Source organism: Mastigoproctus giganteus, chromosome 2, assembly GCF_048544385.1.
Source record: "Mastigoproctus giganteus isolate SK-2022 chromosome 2, ASM4854438v1, whole genome shotgun sequence".
Taxonomy (NCBI): Eukaryota; Metazoa; Arthropoda; class Arachnida; order Uropygi; family Thelyphonidae; genus Mastigoproctus; species Mastigoproctus giganteus.
In genome coordinates, this window is record NC_143576.1 from 160,862,731 (window position 1) to 160,876,251 (window position 13,521).

A 13,521-nucleotide genomic window follows, 5' to 3' on the forward strand; every position below is an offset into this window, starting at 1 on the left:
ATTACTATTGATAATGCCCAGTGATAACCCAGAGTGGTTATCACTGGGCACTGCTCTTCTTGAACTAATGTTAGTTGCTGAGTCCTACAGGGTTCGGTGCTGGGCCTTATTGTTGTTTTCAGTATTTATTAATGGTATTGATGAAGACATGTCGGGCTTAATGTCTAAGTGTTCAGATGACATGAAGGTTGGCAGGGTGGTCAATAATAGTATTCAAGGTACACTGTAAAGATCTAGACAAATTAGACATATGGGCTGAAAAGTGGCAATTGAAGTTTAATATTGACAAATGCAAGGTACTTAATATGGGTAGCAGTAATCCTAGATTAATAGACCAACTGTGTGGTACCATATTCAGGGTAGTGGAGAATGAGAGAAGAACTGGAGTTAATCGTGCAATTAGATATAAAGTTCTACTAGCAGTGCAGATAGACTGCCAGGATAGCTCGTGGGATTTTGTCAGTGATATATGGGAAGTTTGCCAGCAAGGATAAGAGGATGATTATCCCATTGTATTAAGCCACATCTTGAGTACTACCTGACAGTACTAGAGTGAGTAAATTCTTGTCAAGTTGGCTGTGACACTGGAGTGCTCTCTTGCTGACAGCTCCCGTTTTTTATTAATTAGTTTGAATTCTTTGAACCTATTAGTGGCTAGTCTCAGTCTATGTTAACTGAATGCTGGAGGTTCACACACTGTTGCACCACATTCACATGGTCTGTTTTGGTGTGAATAGGTTTAATATTTTAACATTACTACTGGTCAGAGTTTTGTTAACAATTTAATTTCTCTAATACTTTGTTAATTAAATTCTGTAATATATTGTAAATTTAAATTTTGTAATATTTCTAAAGTTCTAATTTTACCTAAATAATGGTTGTTACAAGATCCATTTTTAGTACAAAGTCCAAGGAAATCATGACCCAGATGGAAATGCCTGCAGGCATTTCCAGTGTGAGTCATGAGCTTATCACTTGTACAGCCTGTGATGTATTCAAAGGTCAGTCTAGTAGACAAACCAAGCTCTCAACTGACAATTCTTTTCTTCGATCTCAAATTAAAACTTGGTGCATTACGAGAAGAATTTGCGTCACTGAAGAAACAGGTGCTTGCCCTAGAAACAAATGTAACTGGCAGCTCGTCAGGGACTCAATTAACTCATAACCTGCCAGGTGATGCACCCCCGACACAGGTCCCAGAACAGTCAGGTGTATCTGCTCTGGTTGAAGGAGATTTAGTTTTATTGAAGATTCTATTGCAGGGAAATGGTTGATATTTTTTTGTAATGAAGATAGGCGGACCACAACCAGGATGTATTTGCTGGGACCAACAGATTGTCAGATTTTGAGGAGGGCTAAAGAGAGCATTATTATTTGGGGACTAATGATATTAGACAAACCCAACCTTGATAATTTGTTGGATAAATATTAAATTACCCATAGTAATTTAAATAATTAGTACTTGGGATGAAGAAAATATGTTAAGTAGAATTGCTGAAAAGTGAAAAAATTTTTATATGTATTGTAAATATTAACTCAGCCCTTAACTTGCTTTAAACCCCACAGATTTTTCATATCGATTTTGGCCACTTTCTGGGACATTTCAAGAAAAAATTTGGAATAAACAGAGAAAGAGTGCCATTTGTTCTTACAGAGGATTTTCTCTATGTCATAGCAAAAGGAGCTGAAAACCCAAAGAAGAGCAAGGAGTTTGAAATGTGAGTGATCGTATAAGTGAGTAATTCAGATTTATAGATTTAGTTAAGCCAAGTTCATTATTCCAGTTGTAAACGGGCAGGGTGCTATGTAGTGTCATCCTGTAGGCCAGGTGTGTGTGTGTGTGTGTGTGTGTGTGTGTGTGTGTGTGTGTGTGTGTGTGTGTGTGTGTGTGTGTGTGTGTGTGTGTGTGTGTGTGTGTGTGTGTGTAATTCTGCCAAGTTTATTATTCCAGTTGTAAATTGGCAGGGTGCTGTGTAATATCATCATGTATGTTTAAACTTTCCTATCTATGGGACAACTAGTCATGCTCAGATTTTCAGAACATTTCAGTGTCTGATGATTGTTGATTAGTAAGAAATTACACCACTCTATGAGGACACGAGTCAATGTCAGTGTAGTAGTATTTACAGTGTAAGTACTACTGTCACCAACACCTATTGTCATCCTGACACTGTAGCAACATCCAAAAATGAGAAGAGGGGATAAACTGATTTGTGGAGATTGACACATTGAGACCATGGAAATGTGTGCATGAGTGAAATATACTTGATGAAATTGGCTTTAATGCATTGAAAAAAAATTCTGGACAATATAGGAAACAGAAAGTTGTAAGTTAGATGGATTACACAAATACCAAAACAGGATCACAAGGGCAATATTGGATGATGGTGATGATTTTCTTGAAAGCATCACTGAAGATTATTATGACTTTGTATACAACTATAAACTAATCAAGACAGCAATCTGTAAATTTGATACAAGAATTCAATAAAAGTTTTTTTTTTTTTTTTTTTTTTTTTAATAGAGGGGTTATCCTCATGGATTTCCTGAAATGGGAACACACTATCAATTCTGTTCACTATGTGAAAACACTGAGCACACAAATTGCAAGAGTGAGGTCAGAGAAGATAGGAAAATTTCTCCTTCGGTACAAGAGACTTTGTAACAGACTCTATAACAACAAAGACCATTGTGGACTTTGTATCACATCCCTGACAGTCCTAATTTTGCACCATTAGACTTTGACCTGTTTTACCCTGTGAAGAATGGCCTTCATGTGAGGCACATTGCTGATAATGATGCTGTCATTCTAGCCATCAAGAAGTGACCCCTTAGAAGCTGACAACAGCTTCTATGAGGTGGGGGTGAATGCAGCCTCTAATTCAGCTGTGAGGAAAATGTGTACAAATTGGAGGTGAATATATGGGAAAATAAATGCAAATTAAAATGGCCTACCCACAGTGGTACCCAAGAAAAAAAAAAAAAAAACGGTTGGAAGCATTATAGGTTCTATAGTAACTCTTGCATCTTATGATTTCTCTGTAAGAAATTGGGAAATGGACTTTACATAAATACATAAACTCTGAAATCTTGTAGTATTCTTTTTTCTTATGCCCTCAGGGTAGCAAAATGATTTTGATTCAATTCACTGTGTGGAAAGGCCTTGGTTCAAACCCAATCAAGGTGGGAAGAATTTTTATGGGGTTTTTTTTTTTTTTCAGTGTGACTGAGTTGATCTCAACAAGGGTTATACATCCCTCCACCTCCACAAAATTGGGTTTCTACTTCAGTAGAACAGGAATAAGTTCAGGAAAAACAATGTGAATACAATTATGGAAGTAGAAAAGCAAAATTTCATGCTTTTCTACTTCCATAGGTAAGTGCAGTAAAATATAGTATTGTATTAAAGGATTTAATACTTTTACACAGTACAGCACTTTTTTTTTATAAATTCTAGCAATTGTTGTTGTTATTCGGTTTTTAGGAGCATTAGCAACTAAGGCCATATTGCTCCAGGAATATGCGGTGGTCATTCCCTGACCTTTACGCATCCTCCGTATTTGGTGGTCATGGGCTCGAACCCCAGCCTAATCAAGAAGCGTGTGCTACGCACTGCTGCTCCTGCCCACCTGGCTATGGAGGCATCTCTCTCTCTCTTTAGCAACTGCTGTAGGCGCCTCCGTAGCCAGGTGGGAAGGAGCAGCAGTGCGTAGCACACGCTTCTTGATTAGACCGGGGTTCGAGCCCGTCACCACCAAATACGGAGGATGTGGAAAGGTCAGGGAATGACCACCGCATATCCCGCAGCAATATGGCCTTAGTTGCTAATGCTCCTAAAAAAAAGCAAAGCAAAGCAAAAGCTCTAGCAACTGCATTGAATATGTCAGTAAGTTCAGCTTTTCTTAGAAATGCAGGTTTATTAAATTCCTTTGATAGGAAGACAGTTAAAATAAACATACATCGATAGCTTTCGGGCATAGGTTGCCCTTTTTAGTCAAAAAACGTTGGTACAAAATAAATAAAGGTATTTTGGTCATGGGAGGTGAACTGTGTGAACAGGGGCTGACAACAATTAGCAGTTGGCAGTAGAGGCTTGTGGCTGTAATTGCAAAGCTTGGATTTGCTGTTCCAGTTAAAAGAATCACGACAACATATAATGTGTAGTGATTCTAACCAGACACAACGGTACTAACCAGAATGGCCAATAATCTTAATGTCGTGCTGGGCTGACCAGAAGTGTTTGGAGACTGCTGAGTGCTCTACATCAGCGGAGTGGATTGCTCTCTCGTGCTCAGCGACTCTTTCTTTGAGCCTTCTGCCAGATTCACCAATGTAGCAGCATGTGCAGTCACAGCAGGAAATGCAGTACACTGAACTGTTCTGTAAGAGTGGAGTTACCGGTGTCTTTACCGTTGACACAAGAGACTGCAACTTCCTGCCTGGAAGCTACACGCACTTTATCCCATAACTCTGTAAGACCTTTGACAGTTGTTGTGAAAAGTTCGGGTAGTATGGAATAAAAGCGGTTGCGGTTAGTCCTAAAGTTTGCACGTGGTCATGGGACTATAGGTCGCATCTATGCAAGGCACTAGTGGGGTAACCACACTTGGCCAAATCTGTCTTCACTCTAGAGATCTCATTACATCTTTCATCCGGAACGGGTCCAAGCGTGGTTTAACAAGGCTCGTGCTGTACTAAGAAGGTGACCGCGAGCGTGGGCTGACCGATAATTAGTCAACTGGCCAGCACATCGGTTTACGATGGATGGAGGTCCTTAGACACATGCCTTTGTGTCAAACAAGGATATCCAAAAACGGAAGAACATTGTCCAACTTAAGCTCAACAGGGAACCGAATGAAGGGTGAAAGAGAGTTGAGATGCAAGAGTCAGTCTCCTGACTCGTGAGGAATGATGGTAAATATGTCGTTGACATAGTGACACCAAAAGCTATAGGGACTGGCAGACCTACAAACGCATGATTGTAGGTCTACCAAATATATTGTCAATGTGTCGCGTGTTTGTAGGTCTACACGATACGTTGACAATATATTTACCATCATTCCTCATGAGTCAGGAGACTGACTCTTACAACATCCCAACTCTCTTTCACCCTTCATTCAGTTTGCCGTTGAGATGGAGTCGGACAATGTTCTTCCATTTTTGGATATCCTTGTTTTACGCGAGGGCACGTGCATAAGGACCTCCGTCCATTGTAAACTGATGTGTGCTCGAGGTCACCTTCTTAGTACAGCATGAACTTTATTAACCCGCACCTGGACCCACTCCAGCTCTGCAGATGAAAGACATAATGAGCTCTCTAGAGTGAAGACAGATTTGGCCAAGTGTGGTTACCCCACTAGTGCCTTGGATAGATGATACCTACAATCCTGTGACCACATGGCAAACTTTAGGACCACACGTAACATTGAACCAACCGCAACCGCTTTTATTCCATGCTACTCGAACTTGTCACTGTCAAAGGTCTTACAGAGTTACGGGATAAAGTGTCTGCAGTTTCCAAGAGGAAGTTGCAGTCCCTTGTGTCAAAGGTAAAGACACTGGTTCCCCCACTCTTACAGAGCAGTTCAGTATACTGCATTTCCTGCCATGACTACACAGGCTGCTACATTGGTGAATCTAGCAGAAGGCTCAAAGAAAGAGTCGCTGAGCACGAGAGAGAGTGATCTGCTCTGCTGATGTAGAGCACCCAGCATGACATCAATCCAAGACGCAACATTGATTATTGAACATTCTCATCAGTACCGCCGTCACATCTGGTTAGAATCACTACACATTACATCTTGTTGTGATTCTTTTAACTGTGACAAAGGAGGTCATGTCCATTCCATCATTAAAACAGCCATCCTCCTGAATGATGGGCAGTGACGCGTATAGCAAACCCAAGCTTTGCAATTGTTGTCAGCCCCTGATCATGTGGTTCAACTTGCATGACCACCATACTGGCCAACTAGGCTAGCTGTGTGGGTAAAGCGCCTGCCTAGCAACCCAAAGGTCGTGGGTTCGAATCCCACCTCAGGCTTGGATCAGAGTAAATGCAAAAACTTTGGGAGGTGCTGTTGTTGTTATTTGGTTTTCAGGAGCATTAGCAACTAAGGCGATATTGCTCTGGGATATGCGGTGGTCATTCCCTGACCTTTCCGTATTTGGTGGTGATGGGCTCGAACCCCGGTCTAATCAAGAAGCGTGTGCTACGCACTGCTGCTCCTTCCCACCTGGCTACGGAGGCGCCTTTTGGGAGGTGCATTATGGTCACAGAAGCCAATGCACCAACAACTAACAAAAACACCACCATATCGGGCATTCTTTCTTTTTTATTTTGCATCGTTTTTCGACTGAAGAATGGCAACCTATGCCCAAAAGCTATCGATGTATGCTTATATTAACTGCTTATTATAACTTATTTTTTCTGTCTTCCTATCAAAGGAATTTAATAAACCTGTATTTCTCAGAAAAGCTGAACTTATTGACATTATGAACTCTGAGAATAGGCTTTTTCTGTTGCATTGAATATATTTCTTACAAGCTTAATGGACAGTAGGATTTAGCAGACAGGCTTTTACCCCCATATAGTCCATTAAATCAAAGTTTTAATTTATTTTGTTTGTCACAAGAGTTAAAAAATTTCAGTGTTATAGTCAACTCTACAGATTTATTTCACCCACGTAACTGATATAAAAAAATTACACAGCAGTAAAGATTAAATTTGAATTTTATTATTTACAAAAGGTATGGTTTCCAACTTTTAATTAATAAATAATTTTGGCAGGTTTCAAGAATTCTGTGGAAAAGCCTATTTAATGCTACGCCGCCATGCTAATTTATTGATTACTCTCTTCACTATGATGTTGTCGACAGGTATTCCTGAACTTCAGTCCATTGATGATATTGGTTACCTAAGAAAGACTCTTCAGGTAGAAAAGACAGAAGAGGAGGCATTAGAATATTTCCAAAATCAGTTTTTTGAAGCTTATGGAGGTGCATGGACTACAAAGTTAGATTGGTTCTTCCATAGTGTCAAGCATCTGTGACCCTTCATTGTATCTAGCATTTTCTTTGGTGTACAGTTTCACAGACAGTGCATTTGGCAGCCTTATGCAATTGTTTGGAACTTACAGTAGCCTGTGGCTTGAACTGAAAATATTTTTCTCATTCCAGGTAGCATTTTAAGCTGTATGTGAAATGAAATTTCAGCTTCATATACATTTTGAGAAATGGTAATTGCCCCTGTGATCAGTTATAATGTTTAGATTTATTTAATATCTACATCTGAATCAGTGATGGAATTTCAGATTCATATACAGCTAGAAGAACAGAAATGCCTCGGTGATGTTTTAAATCTTCAATTTTATTTAACACTTGCATGTAAATTAGTATGGGTTTATAAATAAGCACCTTACAAACTTGTTTGCTGTGTGAAGTTAATAAGTGACACAGCAAAGGTTCTTAAAACTGCTATTTAATTTTCTTAATAAGAATTTATTTTCTCTAAGAAATGTTTTGGGCGTTTTTTAATTTGAATTTTTCCCATCTACTATTTTTATTTACAAATAAGCAGAAGCGCAAAAAAAAAAAAAAATTAAATTTTTAGTGCTATTTTATCTGTTATCTTAGTATGCAGTGCATACTTCTGTGGACTTTGGGGAGGTGGTGGTGTTTTTTTTTTTTTTATCTCCACGTCCTTTCCAGTTTGAGAAGACTGGTGTGAATTATTTAGTTTGAATTAAAGAAGTGTATTCTCTAATGAGAACAAAATGGTTAGGCTCTAATAGTTGCCAACATATCACTGTTGGAATATCGGGATCATGTCATATACACAACAAGATATTTATATATATATTTTTTTTTTTATTTATTTATTATTTTTTTTTTAACTCAGCATGTTCCTGTCTTGTAATAGCATACTTAATCATTTCTAAAGCAATAGAAGCAACAAATGCTGTGTGATTTGCCACTCATTTAACCAAAACATCAAGAAATAAAATGTTTCTGTACTTTGTGAAATGCTGAAAACATATCTCTCCCCCTCCCAACCTCCCTCTTTAATAACTAAAGTTATGCCATCTAAAGATGGCCAAAATAAACTGCAAATGTTCTTTGAATTATAAGTATTATCATTGTGATTGAATGACAGTCAGTTTTGACATGTCTTTTTAATAAAGGAAAAACAAAAATGTAACAGACCTATTAGTTTAACCCTTAACTATACACAAGATTTTTTAACATATGTATACGTGTAAGGTCTCATAGATCAAATGCTGCAAAAAATTAATAATGGCCATATAATAAATTAATTTATTAAGCGAGTTTGTGGGTAGTAAATGGATGGCCAGTGCTCAAAACAGAAGGAACTGGGAAAGTTGCTGGAGAGGCCTTCATCCTGCAGTGGATTGAAAATGGCTGATGATGATGAATAAATTAATACATTATATGGTATAGCACCATATAGGCAGCATTGAGTTGGTCTTTACAATCTGGTACCCCTTCTGGTTGATCACTGCAAGTAGTGGTAATTGACATGCATAGTCCGCTATGGTTAGGAAGCCCCCCGCCACTGCTTTTAAATCGAAAAATGTGGTTTTAAAATATGGGGGGGGGGTTAAACACCTTAGACTAACCATAACAGGCTAGGTATATCAATTGATGCTACTCACAGCGATCAATCAGAAAGGGTACCAGATTGTAAAGACTAGCCCAGCATTGTATTGTACAAGTTGACCTAACTCGGCATACTGTTGAATAAGATTTAAAGTACTGGCTTCCACATAGATTTTTTTTTTTTAAAAAAAGTACTAAACTTATAGTACTTACCTCCTAACATTTATCAACCACATTCTCAAATAACTTTCAAAGTCAAATTTTCAAAAGTAAGATTCCAGTTCAGAGGTCAGTTTATTTAATCAGTAAATACCCTTCCTAGTGATATGGGTTTTGTTTTTTTTTATGTCACTTGTTCAATTTTTCTGTCAAAAAGAATCAAGGAATGGTTGAGTGAAATAGATGTCATCTATCTGGATTTTGTCACATATACCTGAAGGACTAAAAATACCCATACAACTGTCTTATCCATTACACTACAATTCAGCTGTTACTGTTGTGCTTATAATATCATTATTTATAATGTGATTTAGTCATTTGTACAAATGATTCACTTATTGAGTCATACACAGTGCATCAGTATATTTAATTTTTAAATATAAAAATTTACATATTAAATGCAGGATAATATCATAAACTCAATTTGTTGATGTTAAGACCTTTTTGAATGATATATGATTTATCTTTTTAGATGCAAAACTGAAGGCCAGTATCATGAACAAACATATATTCCAAAATGGTTTTGATAACATATATACATTTTCATTGTAAAAAAATCCTAAACAAAGAAAAGTGCTTTCTTAAGTTAAAGTAAATTTCCAGTTTTTCAAATGCATCTGTAACCCCCGCCCCCAACCACTGAAGGAGCAGCAGTGCGTAGCACACGCTTCTTGATTAGACCAGGGTTCGAGCCCGTCTCCACCAAATATGGAGGATGTGGAAAGGTCAGGGAATGACAACCGCATATCCCGGAGCAATATGGCCTTAGTTGCTAATGCTCCTTAAAAAAAAAAAAAAACACACCAAAACTCCCCCCCCAACCACCCAATTTTGCTCAGCAAATTAAAGCACTTAACTGTTACAGCAGGTATGTTGATATATTTGTTTTTGAATGTTGTTTCAAATAATGCACATTCATGTACAAATTGTGCCGTCATCACTTATCTGCTTGCAAATAGCTGTGGAGAGGAGATTGCAGCTGTTAGCCTAAGTTGTTCAATTTCAGCTTGAAACTGAAAGTTAATAAGAATCAAATTATTAAAAAAAAAAAAAAAAAAGTATGATGTGTTTTTTTTTTTTTTTTTTTTGTTTGTTTGTTTTTTTTTTAAGATTCTGATTTTATTTTTGACAATATCCCACATAAATGAATGCACATAACTATTAGATGATCAATCAAAATAAACACAAATTAACATTTGAAAATATGTAAACAATACATATAGGATTTCATTTTTAAAAATTCCATGAAAAAATCAATTCCCAAAATCCACTGCCATACCAGCCATATTAATATGATGCATATAAATTTTACTATAAAAAAAGTACAAATTCGCCATCACACAATTTACTGCAAATAAAAATTTATGTAATAGTCAGTTTCTGTGACTAAACGAGGATGCACATGAGGCTATTATTTTTTCACGGATATAGAAATAGTTTCATCGTTACTAATAAGAATCAGACTAAAACTGAAAATGAAGAGGCACTTTTAAGAATATACCCAGCAGAAACCAAGAGCCAATGAAGCCTTTAGCACATCTCAGATTGTCACTAGATATGCCAAATCTCAAGAAAGAATTGAATTGAATATGAACCAATGTGTTTTGAAGAAAATATAGATGCTTGCAATGGAATAAAGACTGGTATTGTTCAAAGTAAACCACTGAATTCTGTTAAGCATTATGTAACTACAGTACATAATGTGTACTGAATCTCCATATTTAAAAAAACACTTTTTTCCAGCTGCTGAGGAAACTTGACAGTCCATTTTCCTTTTTATTCCTAAAATTTGATTCATAGACAGCCTTAGTTCCTGGCTAATTCTGGGATTCTGCGCAAGCCTCTTTACATCAGTTTCCTCTCCATTTCAGGTTTTTTTTTTTTTTTTTTATCGACTTCATTGTGAAGCATTTTAAATTAAAACATCACAGATATATTTTGTGATTAAAACATACAGTGAAAAGTTATATAAAAATAAATGCTTATAATTGTATCAGTGTTTACACAAAAAAAAAAAAAAAAAAAAATCACTTGAATAAAACTGATATTATAAATTTAAAAAAAACACATGCACACACTGACCAAAATATCAAAATATTAATATGATAACCGCTGAATATAAACTGAAAGTGCTACTGACAGGAAATCTTGAATGGCAAAAAAAATACCATTTTCTAAATGTTTAGTTTCATTATGGTCTATTAGACCATGTGTGTAATTAAGGGTTAAAACAGATGTAATTATGACAGTTTCTGCTATGTAAACTGTATATGATGTATAGACAAAAAAAAGAATTCTTCAATTCCCTTTGCAAGCTAATTTCAAGAATGACAAATTGAAACTGTTAATGTGAAAAAATAATAATACTTATATTTGCAAATCATTCAAAATTAAAAACTTACCACAATCTGTGTACAGAGCTTAAAATAATGGACAGTACTGTATTGTACCTTGTGCTTCTGGGAACACTGCATGAAAGCCAGGGTAATTCATGATAGCATGTGTGTTCAGATTGTTAATAAACATCACTCCATTTTCACTGACATTCTATGGAATCTCCATTGTTACATGGTTCAACATTTGTTCTACTGGTACTGAATACAGTCTATGTATATAACATTATTCATTGTTTTTCAAAACACTTAAAACATAATTTTTGTTTTAAGTGTTTATTATTAGTAGCCACCAAAAATTATTAGTATTTCACAGAACAGTTTTTCTGACACAAAATTTAAGTGGTGATAACCTTATTCTTAAGTCTTTCATGCTGGGAACAATATCATATTCTGATTTATAATGTTATTGCAAGTAAAAAATATATATAAAAAATAAAACTTTTCTATGTAATTCTGTTTGCTGAACAATATTTAGATATCTTATTTTTGTAAAAATACACCTGAAAAACAAGGTTTCCTCTGCAGTTAAACCAGGGATGTTAAACTTTTAGCAAAGTATGCTGCCTTTATCCAGTATTTATATATGCAAAATGGTAAGAATGTAGATTTTATTGTTTTTATAACGTACAACTGAGGCTATAATATGCAGTCTGAAAAGTAGATTTTATGGTTTTTATGATGTACAACTGAGGTTAACAAACTTACTTGTAGATTAAATATCTAAGCAAGCTAGAAATGAGAGAAAAAAAAAAAAAAATCTTCATAGTTGTTGCCCCACCATTTGTTGTCATAGACCTTGGCATTGACAAAATTAGGCTTAATAGATATGGCCAGTATTTCTTGATGCCATATAGCACCTAAGGCATCTGTGAATTCTCTTCTGCTCAGAATCCTCTGTCTACTGATTTATTAGTTATATTGTTTTCTGATAGTCCTTCATGACAGCCAGTAGTTTCACCACTCTAGTCAATTCCTATTGCAGGCTGTTTCGCTCAGGATTGTAGTTAAGTTGTAACAAAAAACTTTCTGACCATGATGGAGATATTTTCTCCTATTCATTCTCTTATTTGCTCACACATGAATAAAAATTAAACTTACAAGGTCATGGATAACACTGATTTTAAAATTAATTTTCCTCACAGGATTACGTAAAGGAACAAACTACTGCACCCACATTGATAATTGTAGAGGTTTTTTGTACTCTTTATTCTTGATGCCTTACACTGTGTAATTTTCCTTTCACCTACCAGAAAATTGAAACTTGTGCACACACAGGTAGGATGTTTCATGTGGGATAGATCACTATGGAGTTAATTTACATTTGTTCCTTACTATAGGCCAAAGGTAGTGAGTAGACTTTTATTTTAAATTCCCAGTAGAGTGAAACCCTATGAATTAGGCCACCTACAGTTGCAGTTGTCACCTGCTTGAATTAACCATTATTTCACCAAACTGCTAGAAATCTTAATTTTTACATGGTCAGCCCTTTATAACTTGAACATCTACCAAACTTAGATCTTGATAGCGTGACCTAATGTTATCCTTCATTTATGTTATAAACCTTCCATAATTTGACTTTGTCTTTCTGTATCTAATGTTAGTCCTTCATGATAATATAGTGGTTTTGCCACTTGTTCCCCATCAGAGACTGGAGTAATCTTAAATTCCTTTTCAGTTGTATGTGTAGTTATCCAGTCACATGGGTGGAGGGAGTAGGATTATAACCTTGCCCTGCTCCCATGAATTATTTTTAGTTGGCACAATGTGGCCTAAGATGTTGATGTATTGTAAGACCAACAACCTAATTCCAGTGATCCAAACAAGAAAACATACAGTGACTATGGAAAAAAGCAAAAAAAGATTTAAATTGTGTCCTTTTATCTCTCTGCAAATTTTAAGTATATGCATTCAACAAGCTCTGTAACTTTCACAGCAAACATCTCGATGCCTTTAGAACAAAGCAACTAATGTGCACAATACAAAGCATGTTTAAAAACAGTTACCTGAGTACCTTATGACACCCCAAATGCTTAATCATTTGCTGATTGAATGACCTTCATTACATAAGTTATAATCAACTTATGTAATGAAGACATGCTAAAATCATGTGCCAATCATAAGGAGATTAAAGAACCCTATGGAAAAAATAAAAACAGACTTTTATGGAACACAAACAAAAGAAGTAATTGACTAATTAATACAAGAGTTGCCGACCGGGCTAGACAGGTGGGTAAAGTGCCTGCCTGGCAACCCAAGGGTCGCGGGTTCGATTCCCGCCTCGGGCTTGGAT

The 13,521-nt window shown here is 36.2% G+C and overlaps 1 protein-coding gene across 3 annotated transcripts in view; it reads left to right on the top strand.

Moving 5' to 3' along the window:
* LOC150089705 (phosphatidylinositol 4,5-bisphosphate 3-kinase catalytic subunit alpha isoform-like) overlaps nt 1-7,512 on the top strand; it is a 291,320-nt gene extending 283,808 nt beyond the window's left edge. For 2 of the 3 annotated variants that reach the window (XM_090389607.1, XM_090389609.1), the window contains 2 exons: nt 1,567-1,718; nt 6,788-7,512. In XM_090389607.1, the coding sequence (XP_090245733.1) occupies nt 1,567-1,718; nt 6,788-7,049 (414 nt within the window). In that variant the 3' untranslated portion in view covers nt 7,050-7,512. Of the gene's footprint in view, nt 1-1,566; nt 1,739-6,787 lie in introns of all 3 variants that reach the window. The other variant, XM_090389608.1, reaches the window with a different exon arrangement.
* Nucleotides 7,513-13,521: the final 6,009 nt, after the last annotated feature.